The sequence below is a fragment of the Stylophora pistillata genome, chromosome 14 (assembly GCF_964205215.1).
Source record: "Stylophora pistillata chromosome 14, jaStyPist1.2, whole genome shotgun sequence".
NCBI classification, from domain to species: Eukaryota; Metazoa; Cnidaria; class Anthozoa; order Scleractinia; family Pocilloporidae; genus Stylophora; species Stylophora pistillata.
In genome coordinates, this window is record NC_142532.1 from 3,479,329 (window position 1) to 3,498,895 (window position 19,567).

Genomic DNA, 19,567 nt, shown 5'->3' on the forward strand with positions numbered 1-19,567 from the left:
GATAAGGTTCGGAATCGTTGCCAACTCTTGGTTTGGTTTGGGTTAACATTGTCTGTTTGGGTTTCGTAAGCACCCTTCGTGAGTTGCAGGATATCTCAAATTTCCTTGCAATGGACTGGATACCAGAATTCGTGATGTAATTGCGTTACCCAAGTGCATGAATCTTTTGCACTTTCGATTTTTCCTTGTTTGTAGACAACATTGACTATAACAGATCCGTCAATATCAACTGAAAATTGGTTATTGGTTTTAGTCTTATGTTTGCTTGGCTGACAGATTGTCGCGAGCTTTCTTGTGAATCATAGAGCTTAGAAAAAAAACCGAGGTAATCCCGGATATCTTTCAACGTTCCCTTGAAAATTGCTATATTTTCTAAATAGTCAGCTAACAACGTCTTGATATCTTTTTATTATGTTCAGTAATACACTACGCCCAATCGAGCTTGGCTTACCCTCGACAAATCGGAAATCTCTCTGTTCTGGAAAGCCAGTTCCTTGTGGAGACGTTTAATTGTTTGAGCTTTGATTACTACATGTCCGGAGAAAATGTGGGCAGATTAAATGTCTACATTGTTGGTCAAGATGGCAAGGTATCGTTGTCATGGCGACTGGCTGGTAGCCAAGGAGATGACTGGGAACTTGGTCAATTTCGCATTGATGCAGCCCAAGGTTTTAAGGTTAGTGGTATTTCGACAGAAAAAAATCTCTTTTTTAACACAGAAAATAACATGTCATCATGTTTTTGCTTTTTTTAGGTTAAATTTGAAAGTGTCAGCGGAGACAAAAGCAATGGTCAGATTGGCGTCCGAGACATTTCAGTAGGTGTTAGCGGCGACTGTGCATGTGCTCCAACCCAAGCCTGCACGAAACCAGGTGAGGTAGTCTTTTTATAGCTCTGACGCAGATCCCCTTATTGTAAGAATATCCCTTATGGATATCTTCCATTTGGTTGAAACTTTGAACAATGTGTCTCGTGGGAAAGATTACTTGATGTCTGTAATTGATCTTAGCTAGCGTCTCGTCGCATACATGTCTTCTGGACTTTAATTTTCATTTCCATATTTAATCGTGTTATACGATATTTTAGCTACTCCCAGATTCGACCATGAAGAATTGTACGATTTCAACGATCGGAATGACAATGAGATTGATAACTGAAATCTCAACGGCGACAATGATCAGAGTGATGATTTAGATAAACACTTTCGTGAGCAGTAGATTCAATTAGTTTACTTACCTAGGGAACACAATCTTAAGCAACCTTCTTTGTGAATGCATGGGCGGATCCAGGAATTTTTGATTGGGAGGGTCCAAACTTTGGTTCAGAAAGGACTGTTGGACTCTTTTGAGGCAGATTACTTCTCTCCCACATCCACCACACCCCCTCTCACTAGTCACGATTGCACGTTATAATTCCTTGGCTGCCTACCGTTTACTTGGATTCATTAAAAAATTCAGCCAGTTAAAAATTGATCTACGATCCTGTCGATGTAAGAATTTCAGTCTCAAAGTTGTATGCGTCAGGTCTGATGAGGGGGGGGGGGGGGGGGGGCCGGACCCCCGGACCTTCCCCCTGGATCCGCCACTGGAATGAACACATTTGTTTTTGATGTTGGTGGACTCTGACGGTGACTTTTCCTCAGATTGTCCAAACGTCAATTCCCGTTGTTACAAAAGTCCTTCTCAGAATTACCCTCATCCGGAGGATAGTTCTCAACCTTGTTACTGTGTTTCGATATCGTGTTTTATTGTTTTTGTTATTGCGAGTTTGATCCAGGTAAAAGAAACATTACAATCGATTTCCACTTATCTCATTTCCCACATTTCTCAGGTTTTCAGTCGAATATCATTGGTCACAATTTTCAATATCAAGACCAGCTGATGCGGTGGCTTTCTGAGGTAGAATTTGGTGAGAAGTACTGGGCTCCATGTTATAGAGGCACAAAGGATGGTTGGTCAAAAGAAGTATTTCATGCCAAATGCGATAACGCAGGCCCGACGGTAACCTTGGCAAGAAGGGGTCACCATCTCTTTGGCGGCTTCAGTGATCATAGCTGGCAAAGTAAGAAAGTATTTAATGCATGATGTCGTCGTTTAGTATTCCTACTCCATGCGCGGTCAGAAATTCGGCAATCTCTTGGGCTGATGCCAACATTCCTAATAGGTTCTGACGCACGATTTTTATGTGTTAACTCTTTAACTGCTTATGCCGATCCCAAACCCGGACGTGAAAGGAGAAGGGTTGGGCACGGGGCTGAAAACCTTATCCCATAAAAAAAAGCTGACGCCATGGAAATCAACAACAAAGAACATGGAGGGTTGATAGAAACTTTCGACGCGTTTTTGCGACGCGAACGGCGTAACGAGAGGGTCAACTCATTTCCTAGGGCGCGCTCTGACATCGCGCAATTGACAGATAAGCGTAACCGCTACAGATAGAAAATCCACGACAAGCTCTAGATAAGATACAACTACCAGCTTCCGGCCTCTATATTCGTCTCAAAAAAGTTTGTGCTTAAGTTCCCAAGAAACCTCTCTTTCCTCTCTCCCAGAATTTCTTGATTTTTAAACGGGAATCTTTGATAAACGTACTTGTATTACTTTAACTTATAAATGTATTAAAATTTGGTAACTCAGTGCTTTTACAGAGGATTTCCAAAACTCTCCCACTTTCATTGCAGGCTATAATCAAGCACGAATTATTCCATCAAATAAAGCTTTCCTCTTCAGTCTAAAACCAGTCGGCAATGAGCCTACGAAAAAGCTGACCGTACTTAAAGAGAAAACCTACCAGGCCATAAGGAGTGACAAGTCCAAAGGACCATGTTGGGGTGAAGATCAAGACCAGCTTTGTTTTAACGACCAAGAAGTCACAACAGGAATCAATGTTGGTGGTGTCTTCGATATCAGTGGAATTTCCAGTCCCAGCTCATATTTAATGTGGAGATCTCCTTCACCAGCAGATGAAGTCGAAGTCTTTACAATTTCAGGTAAATTGGAATGACATAATGGGTTTCCTGGACATCGTGCTATTTTATGGCTCACCCTCTCTAGTTTATTTCAGTGCAACGCGAATTGAAAACCTGTCTGTGAAATTATACACTTTTTCGGGGGTGGAAAGTAGCGCAGGATTACATTGGCTTTGCTTTACCATATTCTTTGATTGATGCAGAGTCTTACGGTGTGTTTTAAACCAGTTGATTCGCGCTTACAATGTGAACCGTTGATTCGCGCTTACAGTGTGGGTCTCTATACATCAGTAACTTTCCCACTTCAGTGAAGTGGGAAGGTTACCTGATGTATAGAGACCCATTTATTTCTGGATTTGTTGCTTAAGGAAACAGTCAAACTGAAAAACAAATACAAATGAATAAAGGCTGATAGTTTCGAAAGAAACTGTTTGGGGCTGCGTCGGTGGGAGTAACGAAATAATTTGGATATATCAACAAAGTTGAAATGGTAAATTGGCCACCGTAATGATTACAAAAGCTGACGTTTCGAGCGTTAGCCCTTCGTCGGAGCGAATAGAGGAATTGTGGGTTGTGTGTGCTTTTAAAGGCAGAAAATGGAGCTACGTTATTGGTGGGTGCATGGCAACGAGAAAAACATGAATAAATTAGTGGAATGAAAAGCGTTCATTGATCCCTGTGGGATTGAGACTGCCGGTTTGAAAGATGAGCTTTTGTTCAAGATTTTTACGGCTTTCCGTGCCACCTAAGTGCAAGGAAAGACCGCAGATTGCCATATGTTGCTTAGAATGATTAGGTAAATTAAAATGTCTAGCGACTGGTTTCGATGTGTCCTTGTCATTCCTTTCCACGTCTCGAAGGTGTTCTCGGAATCGGTCACCTAGTCCTCTGCCCGTTTCGCCGATGTATATCTTTTTGCAATAAGTGCAAGTTATGCAATAGATTACATTAGCGGAGGTGCACGTGAAGTGATCGGTGATCTTAATGGATGAAAAACAAATAGATTGATTGTTCTAAATGTGAAATGGCATTTGACAGTTGAAGTCGTAAGGAAATGTTAACTACAATTCGTAGGGCAAGCCATGCATCTCTATTTGTTCCTTCAAAGTCTTCGGTTGATCGTTATACAAGTATTAAATTTGTCGCGTGCTATTTAAATAAAAGGGGAGTAATTGGTCCTCTGACTCCCTGGGACAACATTCTGGCGCCAAAAACGGGGTAATTATACCAGAGGCCATTTATATGAGGTACACGCCAAAAATTATTATTAAACTAAGTGCAAATCACCAGTCGTATGCTGACTAAGCCGACCTAACACGACTTGTTCTTTCATGTTAACACGCCGATATATCTTCTTGCCTTTATACTCTCAACGTTAGTATGATCATAATGACAATGGTGGCGACGATTATGATGGGACGAGATAAACTGATGAATAGAAAGCGATAAATTTTGTCATATTACCAAGTGAACGCCCTCCGTATAACCACTGTCTTCTTTACTAGACTGCTTGTGCGATCCACCATGTTGGGAAGAAGAAACTTGCAATGAAATGACAGGGAAATGCATGTGTGATGCGAGCCTAAGAGGAGAAGAAATGTGCCGAAGGAGGCAAGGTAAAGATAAGATATGAACTGATTGAGATGTATTTCATTACCTTGAACTAATCGTCATCGTCCGGGTGAACTGATCTATAAACGAAGGGGAGTTTAGCTGAGGTGCACACACATACATCATCGTACGCATACGTACATCATCGTACAATGTGGAATTGGAAGCTGGAGGAAAGTTTGCTATTGTTTTTACTTTGAGTATAAGTTTGGATGCAATTAGACACCTGACGAGCGTTCACTAAATCAAAGCGACGCTTTATTCTGATATTTGGGAGAGATCAAAAAGGCTGAACTGAGATTTTAAAACAGGATAATTGATATATGATTAATAATTTCCCTTGCCTTTCCACGTCAGAATTGCAAGTTATTAGGGACAGACATTGTTATAATAACTGGGCTCATCGCAGGGTGAGTGTCTGCAATGGTCGACTATTTGCTCGTTATGGCGTCATAAATGGCCAGACAACACCTCAGTGGCGGTGTTATTACGAAGAGGCACTCACCTGGGATCTCAAGCATTACGACACGACGAAAAGTTCGCCCTGTTTTCACACAAAGAGTGGATTGGAACTTTTCACAAATGAAGGTGAATTTGGAAATAGAAGAGAATGAACCCCTTTTGTTTCCTGTTTCCTGTTTCCCATTTTTCCGTTCTCCATTCTTCGTTACCTTTGCTTTTCCCGTTCTTCATCTATGTTTCTCTCTTTCCCGTTCTCCATTTCACGACTCTCTGTATGACGCTCCTGTTCATACTCGCATTCCTCACTATTTCTTTTTCTACAGTGCCTGTCGTGGATATTTACGTCCGAAGCGAAGGCTATAATGACGTAAACACTGGTTTCCCGCTCTCTTTCATCAAGGTGAACGGTCAGGAATACTCTTCTTGCCGCAGGGGACATAACGTTGTTATTGTGGATAGTTCAACAGGTAATTTAGAGGTCGTTCAAAATGTTACCACTATGTTGTAGAGGACAGGTGAAGTGCTAATCCCAGGGTACTTGCATTGAACTCCAACGTCAACGAGTTTTGCCTCATTCTATCCAAGAGCATCAATGGATAGTATTAATGAGGATAGCTTCTGGAATCACTGGGCGGTGATATCACTTAGGATCGATTGCCAGCCTTTGTAGAAAGAAAAATAGAAGAATGAGTAATTAATCGCTAGCCACGTATGTCTTAGCCTTGTGGTGTTCTTCGGCTGATATATTTTTCTGAACCTAGAGCACAGGCGGTGCCTTTATTTATCTCCTCAAAGATCCTGCCCATAAATATGTTAGACGTTGAATCAGTTTCCCCAATTATGTTTGACGTCTCATGTCTAACTGTACCTACCAACACTAATAATCTTTTCATTAAAGCTACTGAAAAGCATAATCATGATGCGAGGTTTTCTTCTTCCGGCAATTTTAATATTAATCCGAATATATCAACAAAGTTGAAATGGTAAATTGGCCACCATTACGGTAATAAAAGCTGACGTTTCGAGCGTTATCCCTTCGCTCCGACGAAACGTCAGCTTTTATAACCGTAACAGTGGCCAATTTACCATTTCAACTTTGTTGATATATTCACTTCGTTACCCCCACCGACGCAGCGCCGAACAGTTTCTTTAGAAACTATCAGCCTTTATTCACTGATATTAATCCATGGAGATTGAGTCAAAGCCAGGGCTCTTTTTGCTAGCTTCGGAGCTAAGCTTTGGAACTCCATTTGCGATGCTCTTAGTCAACTCCCGAAGAGAGTTTTCAAAAAAATTTTTAAGGACATGTTATTTTCGTTCTTAGAGGCTGAGGATTACGATGTTGAATCGCCCCGCCTACTTCAAAAAATAAGTAATCATAAACCGGTTCTATAATTTATATTCTACTTTCTATAGTGTTTCTATCTTCTTTTTTTTTAGTGATGTAGTTATATATACGAGTTTTAAGTGGCTGTCTTTTCTGAAAATGTTATTAATTTATGTTTAAGCTTTATTTGTAATCTATCACTACAGGCTGTACCTCTAATTCCCGCCCGCCTCGACTAGCTCCTGCTATTTGCGGGCGTGAACGGTCTTCATGAAGATGAAAATTTGCTTCACAACCGATCATGAATGATGATATCTTGTAAAAAGTGTAGATAAGATTAATAATAATTAGATTGATAATAATAATTAGGTTAATAATAATAATTAGATTAATAATAATAGTAATAATTAAGTAGATGGTGTCAAGCATTTACACCTGCGCAAAGTAGTTGCTTAATCTTCATTTACATCATTCAGAGAGGCGCACTTTTTAGAAACTTTCTCCTCGTAAATTGCCAAGTTTTCATACAATGTCATAAATTACCCATTGGTGGTGACACTTAAAAGTAACAACAATAAACCAACGATTTTACCGTGTTTAATCTGATTACCAGCTCAAAAGTATAAACTGGCAAAGCCTCAGTACCTCAGTGACTGGTTTGAACCCGGGGTAACATGTGAAAGTGTAGTGTGATCGTCCGGGTGAGTGTAGTCCTGAGAAGGACTGTTGTTGGTGGTAGTGACTGACGTTTCGACAACCTGTGCAGAAGTCATCATCAGAGTCAAGTCACTTGAATCTGATGATGACTTCCACACAGGTTGTCGAAACGTCAGTCTCTACCCCCGACAACAGTCCTTCTCAGGACTGCTTTCACCCAGACGATCACATTACACTTTCACCTCAGTATCTCGTTGCCAGATCGATTAAACTAAGAACTTAAAGATGACGGGCCAACTCTCTGGACTACCGTGAGTCCAGTATGCATGTTGTTGATGATGATAATAATGATGATGATGATGATGATGATGATGATGATGATCGGATTAGACCCGGTTGAACTATCCTAATGTAAGTCTTCACGTCCCAAGCCCGGTTTCAATGCGGTCTAAATGTCTTTTTATTCCATTTAGGTACAGTGCTTAGAAGGGAAGGATTTGATACTTATGCAAGCACACAGAATGCCGAAGCATTCAGAGACTTTCTGAACACCGCAAGTGGAAAGTAAGTAAGTTGTGAATCAATAGGTTGGTCTGCAACTTATTACCTTTAAGAAGATCTAAGCGCTCGCCAATGATCTTTTGTGTTATTTGTATTCAATTTTTTCCAAAATTATGCATAAAATTATGCTCTTTTCTGAAAATCATGATACTTTTGTCTAGAAGTATGCTTTTCAAAAAAGAAACACAAAATAAGTTCAGATGATATATTTATTGTTATTGAAGGATGATGTCTCGTTTAACTTGAGTTACACACGTGTTCGGGTAAAACACTGCTAACCACTTCCATTTTGTTGCCTGTGAAAAAGGGAACTGGGACCGACGTAATCTGTATTTCCGGTGTGCCCAGTCCTTTGACGAGGAACAACGCAAGTTTTGCGGTGTCTTTCTTCCCCCGAGACATTAAAAAGTTGAAATTACACTGAGCCATGGAATGACCTTGGAAATAATCAATCTTAAAGACTAAGCAAATAAAAAATCTAAAAATATGCTAATCAGGCTAGCAGTGCTACGTTCATAAAAAGTGCAAACTAACATGCTCATTTTTCTAACTTATGCCAATTTTTATCCTAGCACAATTTATAAGTGCCTAGCAGTTACTTCTCAAACACCTTTACATTGCTCTCTCTGCAGCCAAATTGTTTTAGTTGCCATTCAAGACAGCTCAAGACACGGTGAGCCAGTGGTTGATGCCCTCAAAAGACTTGGCGCCACTGATCCCATTTATTATCGTAAAAGAGAAAGTTTTGCTTTCGTCGGATACGCAGGAAACAACAAGTCACCATGGATTTCTCAAATACAAAATTTGAGAGGCCAAGGACCCAGCGAGATAACTCTGTCTAAAAGTTCGTTAGGTCAGTGTCTTGCATTTTTTTTATAAAATAACAAACATGAAGTCCAACCATTTTTATAACATAACCAAAGTAAAGCGCGCGCTCTGATTGGTCAATTTAGCGTCCCCCATTTGCCCATGGGTGTACGCTGCTGACGTGAGCAAATGCAAAGACTATTTTTAAGCGCGTGCTTGTTTTTTCTGGTCGCGTTAGATTTGTTAAATAAAAGGGAACTCTTTAGCTACAATGTACCAATGTTATGTTATAAAACAAATGGTAAACACCACAGCGTACACTATTGATTTATGGATGCACTTGGGAGGTTTCCTAAGCACTCAAGAAGCTAGAGTCGCTCTCGGCTATCGCCTCGAGCGACTCTTACGCTTCTTTTGTGCTTAGCAATCTCCCGGGTGCATCCATAACTCAATAGTGTACGCTGTGGTGTTTACCATTTGTTAATTCAAGTCACTTGCAAGATTACCTAAGATGCCTGTCATTTCCTAGTAAGAAAAACCACAGTACTTGAGGTCTCAAGAAGTGCTATTTTTCTTCTATCAGGCAACACCACGCGCCAAATATGTGACGTTTAGGTTTCAACTTGTTTGTACAATTTTTTTATAGCATAAGTACTCCAGATAAGTTAAAAACTTACGTAGTTGAGCGATCAGAATTGCAAAAAAGGTTTTTTTAAGAGCTGTAAACACCGAATCGAAATATGGCGTCCAATTTGAATTGCCATTGTTCTGGACTTACTAACCTCTCACACACGTGATAATCCTTTTGTGTTTTCCACATGAAGACGTGGCTAGTAAGTAAAAAACAATGGTAATTCAAATAGGACGCCATATTTTGATTCGGTGAGCTGTTACCTTATTAGATTTAGGGGGAATGATGCCATCAGCAATGGGACAATCTTCTCTTAAGTATGCGGCTGCGAAAGACTGGAATGAACCTCCTGAAGAGATACTAGAACCTAGCTCCCTCTCTAGTTTTGAAAATAACTTGAGGTTGTAAAGAATTTTTTTGGATTTAGCACTACTTATAAGATATCAGAGAAAGAGAAATTAGTCAAATTAACTACAAGTTCATCTTCTCACAATATATACATCGCTCTACTTCCATGTATTGAGCACTGTTTTATGAAAGTCAAAATTCGACACTTTATATATAAATATATCTATATATGTTAAGTAGAAAAATACGACGACTACGTTTTTATCCTTACAAGCCTGTTTCGTGATTGCTCGCTCATCAGTAAAATCCCCTGTTGAGTGAGCAATTATGAATCAGGCTTGTAGGGATAAAAACGTAGTAGTCGTATTTTTCTACTCAACATATATTGCGCTCAACTTTTGTGTATTGAGCACTGTTGTACAGAAAAATCGAAACGCAGACTTTATGACTTCAGACTTATCCATAATGATATGATTTTTCTTTTATTCTTTTATTTATATGTAAAAATATTTTTTTAGATATATATTTTAAGATTATATTGCTGATCACCAGTTTACACTAGCTGTTTCCTATGGGTTCAGCTGATTGGTTTAATCAGGATAAATAAAGGTTATTGTCATTATTACTATTATTATTATCATTATTATTATTATTATTATTATTATTATCATGTAGAGTGAGGCACAAATTGGTACGGAAAAAGGAGAGAGAAAAAGGTCGCACTGAACGATCCAAACGTTGATTTATTTTATCCGTTTTTTTATTATGCTCAAGTTGAGATTTTAGGCAATGGAATTTTGGGTGCATCCTATTTTTCGGTGAACATAACATATCATATAATAAACACATAATACGAGCTGAAATTTTGCACATTTCTCGTATTTTTTTTCTGGAAAGATTTCCACGTAGTCAACTCGCACAATGTGCACCCGCTCCCCAATTAACATACATTTAATTCAGCAGGTCGTAATAATTTGATGGAGCATATACGTATTCATTTTAGTGAGTCAGCATACGATCGAATGCCGTATTAAGGGTCAATTTGAATTTTGAAAAAGAAGCGATTTTCAAAATATTAATCGCTTGAAAACCACATAATTTACTTGTGTAAAATTTGACGAATCCTTACCCATATGGGCCCAGTCGTTCAGAAGGTATATAACGCTATCAAGCAGATAGTGCTAACAAAATGTACTGCGCTATCCACTGCACAGAAATTTATTCAGTAGATAGTGTTTTCACCCCTTCAATAACCGATCTGCACTGTTCTCTGACACCGTTCACTGTCTTTATGTTTTAAGGAACAAACTGCCGAGCTCTAGGTATGGAGAATGGCTACATACTTGACTCTCAAATCACTGCTTCGTCTGAACTCAACTACGTCCACGCAGCACACTATGGACGGCTTAACTTCCCTGAGGGTGGTGGAATTTGTGGTTGCTGGGTTGCGCTTCACAAGGACCCACACCAGTGGTATCAGGTGGACTTTGTCAGGATGGTTTCTTTAGGGAAATTGGCGACTCAAGGACGGGACAGCACACGGTACCTCATGTGGGTGACGAGCTATTCCTTATCCTATAGTCTGAATGGTATCGACTTTGCTTTGTACGAACCGGATGGTTCACCCAGGGTAAGAGCTTTTCTACGGCTTCTATTTGCTTCTTATATTTGGTTACATTTATAATAGTTGAACAGTTTCAAAAACAACGTCTTTGCTATTACCTATAAGAACAGTAAGATTTCTGACGGAAATTTTTTTAAAGCGACATGTGCAGTTTTAATTTCCTGTTTAATTTGGCTTCACGCTTTTTCAGGTATTCAATGCCAACGTGGACTACAATACAACTGTTTACCACACAATCAATCCAATCATATTCACGCGCTACATCCGGGTACTGCCAAAGACTTGGCACCATTATGTATCCATGAGAGTGGAGTTTTACGAATGTGATGGTAACTAAAACTCCTGTTCATACTTGTCATCTTGGTTTACTCCAGTCTGGCCTTACATTCACGTTGAAATGCAAACTTGAGTTTCGGAAAACTGGGCCTCCCACAAAAGATCTCCAAACCAGGGAAGCTGGAAACAGTGCTATCTACTTAAAGAAAGTATCTCAAGTGACGTTCACTTTCAACAATTTTTTTAGATATCATCTACCAATTATTTAAGCATGGTGCATCTAAGCTTCTGATTGTGAAGGTAATTTAGCCCGGGTTGGTGAGAAGGGAGGGGGTTGCTGGGTCAAATTTTGCTTGGTATTTGCTTGGTACGTGCTGCTGGTCTCTCTGAATCCCTATCCCATCGTTGTCTATTTTGCGGCTTTATATCGACCTCATCTCAAGCACTTTTTGGCAAAGGTAATATTTGCGACCCTAACTCCGTCACTTTTTAACCTCAAATCTCCCCATTTTTAAATCCTTGCTTAACAGTATTTTCTTACCCCAAATCCCGAGAATGTGCGACCCCATTCTTGTAACTCTATTAAAAATCCGTCACTTTTTAACCGCTCTTGAAATCCTTGCTTACCACAATTTTCTTACCCCAAAAATCCTGAGAATATGCGAAACCATTCTTGTAACTCTATTTTCCTCCATTATCATAAATCCACTCGTGAAAACGACAACTCATCCAGCATCACATCCCCGATAGCCTGTTACTAGGAGGTACCCCCAGGAAAATGCAGCTAACTACATCAGTTGTTTTTATATTTATTGACAGGCCATGATGTTTTCGACATTGAAGACCTTTTCGTCGCTTCCTCATACCTGTGGACGTTTGATGATGTTAATGACATCAAAAACGTTCGAGGCGCCACGTGGATGAAACGGAGCAACTCGATACAGTCTGTACCCGGCGTGCGAGGCCGCGCGGTTAAAACTGTAGGAGAACCTGGATACATTAAAATATCACCTGACCATCATTACCTATTAGCTACTCCTTATTACAGCTACGAGGTCACCATAGCACTGTGGCTCTTCTATGAAAGCCTGGGGCCACAGGTGAGCCAGACTTTCCTGGCCGCCGGTGATCAAGCAAATGGAGACCGAGGAATCCATTTATATCAAGCAGATGGAAGCAGCGAGGAGCTGACGTTTGAAACAAAGTCTGCCCAAAAACTTTGCGCGACGAAATTTCGAGTTTCGCAGCGGATTTGGACACATTTAGTCATAATGTGGACAACAAATCTCCCAGCTACTCTTTACCGTAACGGAGTATTTGTCACTGATTTGTCAAACAAATGTCATTCGGGAAATTTTGCTAATATCGCATCTAATAGTGAAATAACAATAGGATCCATTGCTCTTCCGAAAGCCTCTTTTGACGAATTGATAGTATGGACAAAAACGCTATCGAAAACATTAGTTGAGAAACTCTACAGGTACTACATAGGTAAGTGTTGGAAATGCCTTAAGTGAGGTAGCTTTTAGCGAGAATTAGTCGCTAAAGGAACTACTTGTAACATCATTGTTATCGGACGGCCATCAGTTTGCAACTGATACCATTGAGAAGTTAAAGGGTCACCTTATAGGTTTAAATTGTCGGATCATTGTGTACCCACCCCTCCGCCCAACCCAGCATTAACCCTACCTTATTGTCAGTTGACTGTTGTTGTGTCAGGGGAGGGGTGGGTGCGCAGTTGCTCAGATACTGACATTGGCCCGGCCCCCCCTTATTTTGGGTAAAATAAAATATGCGCAAAGAAAAGTCGTTAGGTGTGTACACACAAACCCCCCCTTCCTTAGCGCAAGGTCTGGATCCGCCACTGCAAATAGCCATCGGATCCAGTGAAGCAGGGATTGCTGGGATGCCTCGTCACAGATCTATGTACATTGGACAATTGATCATCATCTTCGTACTTATTCCGTCTCCCATTGACTGTAATTTAAATCTTTATTTACAGGTGCGGCAAATCTTCACGTTAATGTGAGCCTCAAATTAACAGATGAAAGTTATCATCGCGAATTGTCCCAAAAGGAGTCACAAATGTTTCAAGACTTATCGTCTTCGCTTACAAGTCAGGTTTGTACGCATGAAGATGCGTTACATTGACAATCAACGAATCATGAAACCTTAGAGTCGAAGTAAACCGAAATGAAATGTAGGTTAAAGATCACAAGTATAAAAAAGGACGGAAATTGATCGATAAACATTTTTTATAATCCAAGTCCTGAACCTTCCGCGGTACAGAGGGGACTAAGCGGCATAATGCACAGAATTTCACTGTTCTATTCTTCAAGATGCAGACCCAGGGACAGAATGGATCCCTAATTATCTAACTTAGCGAGCTGCGTTGACAATTGACCTTGAGATCTGATAACCCTTTCACCAGAAACTACCTGGTGTGGACTTTCTACTTCGCCCCATGGTCAGACAATCCAAGTTAGATCGCTCCAAAATAGGGACTTTGCCCAAAAATCAGAAGTGACCCTATACTATAACTTAAAATTTATCTATACCATTTGCGTGATATCTTCGCCAACATGGCGAAAACAGCAGCGCTACAAACAGTTCGTTCAGTTCATCTCCAGGCCACTTCTCTTACTGAGTTGATGGAGCGATCTGACCAGGGGCGATTCAGGCATGGGAAGTGACCGTAAACTTAAATCCGAATAGTGCATGCGCAGAACTTTTGAGCTCTGGTAGTATGACAGATAAAATAATGACATATAGAGCACGATAATTGTATAGAATCACTGTTCGTTCAGCCGATCACTGACAACCGAGAAGATTGGATGATTAACAGATCTTGGTTCTATTCGGAAGTTTGTGATCGAGTCTGAAAGAGGAAGACTCAATACCATCATTCACGACACAATGACTGACACGATCGTTTCCAACTTTTATGAATGTTTTTTGGATAGATCAAAAGAATTATTTGTAAACCAACTTTTTCCTTTCTGTTTCATACCTCGAGGCTCGAGCTCGAGTTTTAACTCAAGATGCGTATAAGCAATGTAAAGTTATCCGTGATGAGTCAAACCATTGTACCTGGAACTATTTCTTCTGATCCGGGGATACTCAAAATAAAACAACTCCATTGCTAACGTACGGTTCTTCTATTTTTTAACTATGGCAGCTATTTAGTCTCTATACAACAGATCAAGTTATAAAAGTGGACAATTTTGCGTTCTGGTAAGTTATGTATCCGCTTTTTATCTGACCGTTCAAAGCCAGTACATTCGTAATTGTGATTGTGGAGCAAATCCCTCATAAAAGGGATTTACTCTGACTATGGGCTAACGCATGAAACCTCAGCTTTACGATATCTTTAGGTTGGCCAATTCACATTAAAAACTCATTTGTACCTTGTACTACCCCTTACCGACATAACACCACAGTTTCCTTAGAAACTGACGCACACCCTTTCTTCATTTAATGTGTGGACGGGGTGACAGACATTTACAGTGTTGGGTTTTTCTTACGGGGCGGTGGTAAATGACTTAATGACAATTTTTTTCAGGAATATGACAGTCTTGGCTGCTAACTTTACTGTGCGTTTCAAAGGCACTGGGTATAGGGAAGTAAAACCACTGGAGCAAAGTATTGTGACAAGACACGTGTTGGGTAACATCACAGTTCAACCTGTTGCCATGGAAGCCAATAACAGTGAGTTCTTAGCCATTGCGATGTAAATTTATTATTGTGCAATGCCATTGTTTCACTAGTTGCGTTGATGAGCTTTTAATTTATTACGGATGTCAAGAAGGTGGAAAAGACAGTTTTTATACTTATAGAATCTTCTTCATATGAGCCTAGTGACTGATCGAATCGGTCAGCGGAACGTATCCATTTCTATCAACAAGCTCAACGGTGTTACTGATCGAGATGGAAAGAACGCGACCTTTTCATTTTCAGTTTTATTCCCGTAAAATGTTCAAGTTTCCAGCTTGGTTACTGAGATCGCGTTCAATGAGAGTGAAAATTACATTTTCATCTTCTGCATTATCATGAAATGAGTCTATTGATATATAAATATCGTGGTAACCGAATGTTAATTTACTAAATGCTGTTTAACTTTTATTCAGTTTACATGAAGCCACTTAAAGTCACGCCAAACTGCATCAACTCAAGTGCAGTCTCTTTGTCCTGGAATGAACCAGAACAGTTGAGCCACGGAGTTTTTCGTGGTGTGGAGATTTTATACCGCTTGGGTGATTCATCGCAGAGGTTCGTAGTCATGACTTCATCAGGGATACTTGAGTACCACCTGACAAACCTACTGCCTTACAGAGTGTACGCCATTAGTGCCAGACCCCTCACTTTTCAAGGTGAAGGAAAGGAAAGTGAGGAAGTGTTTTTGAGGACTGGAGAAAGTGGTGAGTTTCACAACACTGTTTATGTTTTAAAGTAGATCAGTCTTTTTGATTATTGTATTCCTCCTTTTGTGCTTCTAAAAAGTGAGGGCAGTTTTTAGAGCTTTCGGCTCTTAGCAACCTCCCCTTTCTCGCAACCAGCGTGCTGGACTCCATATGGAATGCCTTGGGTTGGATAGCAGGCCGGTTACCTACACGATATTGCACTCCACCAATAGTATAAATGGAAACCTGTCGAGAAAAACTGACAAAATGAAGTAGTTATCTAAGAATTGAGTACAATCCCATCGGGAGGAGTTCCAATATTCCTGGTCGCTTTATTCCACTGAAACTGGGATGATCTTGGTCAGTATGGGTCACTTGGCTGGATTACAACTTATATACCGTTCTTAACAACCCTTGCGTCTTTCTCGCCCACGGGTACCTCGTGATCTCAGGTTGAGGTAAGAGAGGCAGCACTCTAGGAAACGATTTGAAAGAGATTTTCGGAAGGCTTGATCGCTACAGGAACTTTATTAATTTCATTGATGGAACGATAATGGTTTAGTTGGAGAGATTAACCTTAACGAGAAAGAAGCTTCATGTTAAGTTTCTCACGAATTTAGGTGACATTTTTCTTAAGAAAGTAAAAAGCTCTGATTTTATTTGCTTATAGTTCCAACGTCATCTCCTTTAAACGTCAGAGGTTTCCTCGATGGTTCAGAGAGAATCAACGTTACTTGGCAACCAGTCCCGCTGGAACATCGCAATGGTAAAATTATAGGCTACCGCGTCGTGTACGGAACCCAAGGTGGATTGCAACAAAATGTGACGGTAAACGTTACCACCTTGTCGGTGGTACTAGGAAACCTACAAACATATACTCTATACGACATCCATGTTGCAGCGTTTACAGTCATAGGAGGCGGACCACTAAGTGACGCAATTACCGTCAGGTCACAAGAAGGAGGTGGGCTATGGGCAAACTGAATATTATCAAAAAACTGAATTTTTTTGCAACCTCCCACAACTGGTCAAACGTCGGGCATGCGCAAGGGGATCAATCTGGCCGCCCGCGCGCCAATTTCCCGCGCAAAATTTCGAAGGAAAACATAAGAAAAAAGCAACTGTTTTACAAAAGAAGCGAACAACAATTAAACGTTCATAGAATTCCTGTAAAAGGAAGCAAAAGTAGAGAAAGAATAACTCGCGACTTTTCGATCCCAAAGCTTCTTTATTTACAGATATCCTGTTGATGTACCATTCTGTTTTGAGCTTCAGAAAGAAAATCATACTCTTCTAAAACACCATGACTTACTGCTCTGTGTGGTTGTTTGTAATTTGTGTGAGACAAACTGGCCGTGACAGCATGAAAGCATGCCACCTGAACATTATATCATTCACGCATGCACAGACGTTTGACCGCTGTAAGGTCAAATTGGTTTATCAACTCATAGCCGTGAAAAAAATGGTTTCTCAAGCCCTATCAATGCCAAGATCTAAATATCGATTCTCTTCACTAGCTTCTATTGATTTCTTATAATTCTAGCACAGGAAATTTGATATCGTCCGATTTCCTTTCTCCTTTAAAGAAGGTTGACACTATGTGGAGAAATTAACATATAGACAGTGGTTTAGCGTAGTCTGTACTCTTATCGACGATGATATTCGTCATCGCAGTGGTCAAAATGTTGTCCATAAGGAGTCCGCAACATTTATAAGTGCGTGACACGTTGCGTGACAAGTTGACACAAGACACAAGTTGTCTGTTGTACTCTTACACACCGAATGCAAATATGGCGTCCAATTTGAATTGCCATTGTTCTGGACTGACCAGCCTCGTCTCACGTGGAAATACAAAAGGATTATTACAAGTGTGAGAGGCTAGTCAGTCCAGAACGATGGCACTCAAATTTGACGCCATATTTGCATTCTGTGTTTACACAACGGCAAATTGACCAATCAAGTCGCGGCATTACTGCCAATTGTGGTAAAATTCCTATTTGATCGCTCCTAAGAATGAAAGGACGAATGTCTCTTGTTGGGCACCAATCATAAAATTAATTTCCTTATTCATTTTGTTAAGAGCTACGGAGAACTAGTCGAGCTTAGCGCTATATAAATGCTTTTTTATTATTATTATTAGATACAATGAAATATATGAAGTTCATATATTTTGAACTGCGGTATTAGATACGTATGATGCACGATCCTCGCAATAGATAGCGCTATTTAAGCGATAGCGAAAATCAGACCTGAAAAAAATCAGGCCTGTACGGGATTCGAACCAGTGACCTCTGCGATACTAGTGCAGCGCTCTACCAATTGAGCTAACAAGCCAACTGGGAGCAGGCCGTTAAGTTGATTCGTAATAAACCCGTGAAAGTGATAAATCAGATACAATGAAATATATGAAGTTCATATATTTTGAACTGCGGTATTAGATACGTATGATGCACGATCCTCGCAGTAGATAGCGCTATTTAAGCAATAGCGAAAATCAGACCTGAAAAAAATCAGGCCTGTACGGGATCCTGGGAGCAGGCCGTTAAGTTGATTCGTAATAAACCCGTGAAAGTTTATTACGAATCAACTTAACGGCCTTCTCCCAGTTGGCTTGTTAGCTCAATTGGTAGAGCGCTGCACTAGTATCGCAGAGGTCAGTGGTTCGAATCCCGTACAGGCCTGATTTTTTTTCAGGTCTGATTTTCGCTATTGCTTAAATAGCGCTATCTACTGCGAGGATCGTGCATCATACGTATTATTATTATATATTATCATTATTATTATTATTATTATTATTCCTTTGTATTAGTACCAAGTCATCCTCCTCCAATTGTTATGGCGCACAGCACAAGCTTTTCAAGCATTAAGGTCACGTGGCAGGCCATCCCAGATGAACAAGCATTAGGTATTGTGAGGGGGTATGTTATAAAATTGGTAGGGGCTAAGTTTGAGTCTTTTAGCTGTGGTAGCTTGTTGACAAACACGATAACTAGGCTGGAGAAATCCAAGATGTACAAAGTTCGAGTGGCTGGATACACTTCCAAAGGACGAGGAAACTTCAGCCGGGAGGTCAAAGTGATCACCAATGTTGATGGTAAGTTGTTGAAGTCTCTTGAAAGAGGTAGTGCTCTCCGAGAGAGAGTCTCATAAAATGGAGCCAATAGTATTATTTATTACACGACTCGGGCAGTCAGAGGGCTAATAACTAAAATCAACCAATCAAAATGCTCTATTGCCGGTCCGATATTCTATAAGTATTGGACTGGGCACTGTCCCGAATGGTCCCGAATGATACCGCACTTGTGTCCCTTTGAACTTCAGTCGTATAATAAATCTCTTATTAACCAGGCTTGCTCGGGGCCGTACTGGAAGAAAATCGGCCCTCGGTCTTTTTTGTACGGACCTCGCTGCGCTCGGTCCGTACTGTCAAGACCTCGGGCCGATATTCTCCCAGTACGGCCCTCGCGCTTGGTTAATAAGATATATAAAATACGACCATGCGTTAATCCTTTAACTACCATAAGAGACCTTCATAAGAGTGACGGGCCTCTAATTTCTGCTTACTGTATCACCCTTGAATCAAAAGTTAGCCCTCTGACTCCCAAGATCTGAGTGTTAATTCTACCCTCTAACTGCCTTACATTTCCTTGTAAACAAGTTACGAGAATTTGCTGTTAGATCAAGAGTAAAACTTGTACCTGATAAGTTTGAGTATTCTCATTACCTGTTTGTTACATAATGTTTAGATACCATATAGAAAAGTTACACGTTCATCACTTCTGAGAGTCATAAGGTTAAGGTCACGAGAATAAAAGAACGGGACGAAGTAAATCAAAGTCAAAACAGCCCTTGATTTCTTTTTGCTTTCAACTTGGAATTTCTTTCACAAGCTTTT

General features: G+C 40.3%; 1 protein-coding gene across 1 annotated transcript in view; it reads left to right on the forward strand.

Annotated features, from left to right (window-relative positions):
- Nucleotides 1-19,567, forward strand: part of LOC111330226 (uncharacterized) — a 47,705-nt gene that overhangs the window by 12,005 nt on the left and 16,133 nt on the right. Inside the window, exons 14-31 of the mRNA XM_088745685.1 lie at nt 420-676; nt 755-872; nt 1,831-2,061; nt 2,681-2,989; nt 4,474-4,584; nt 4,937-5,167; nt 5,365-5,508; nt 7,499-7,589; nt 8,219-8,439; nt 10,674-11,002; nt 11,187-11,325; nt 12,092-12,763; nt 13,275-13,393; nt 14,451-14,506; nt 14,835-14,980; nt 15,400-15,690; nt 16,343-16,636; nt 18,482-18,766. Coding sequence (XP_088601811.1) covers nt 420-676; nt 755-872; nt 1,831-2,061; nt 2,681-2,989; nt 4,474-4,584; nt 4,937-5,167; nt 5,365-5,508; nt 7,499-7,589; nt 8,219-8,439; nt 10,674-11,002; nt 11,187-11,325; nt 12,092-12,763; nt 13,275-13,393; nt 14,451-14,506; nt 14,835-14,980; nt 15,400-15,690; nt 16,343-16,636; nt 18,482-18,766 — 4,044 coding nt within the window. The remainder of the gene's footprint in view (nt 1-419; nt 677-754; nt 873-1,830; nt 2,062-2,680; nt 2,990-4,473; nt 4,585-4,936; nt 5,168-5,364; nt 5,509-7,498; nt 7,590-8,218; nt 8,440-10,673; nt 11,003-11,186; nt 11,326-12,091; nt 12,764-13,274; nt 13,394-14,450; nt 14,507-14,834; nt 14,981-15,399; nt 15,691-16,342; nt 16,637-18,481; nt 18,767-19,567) is intronic.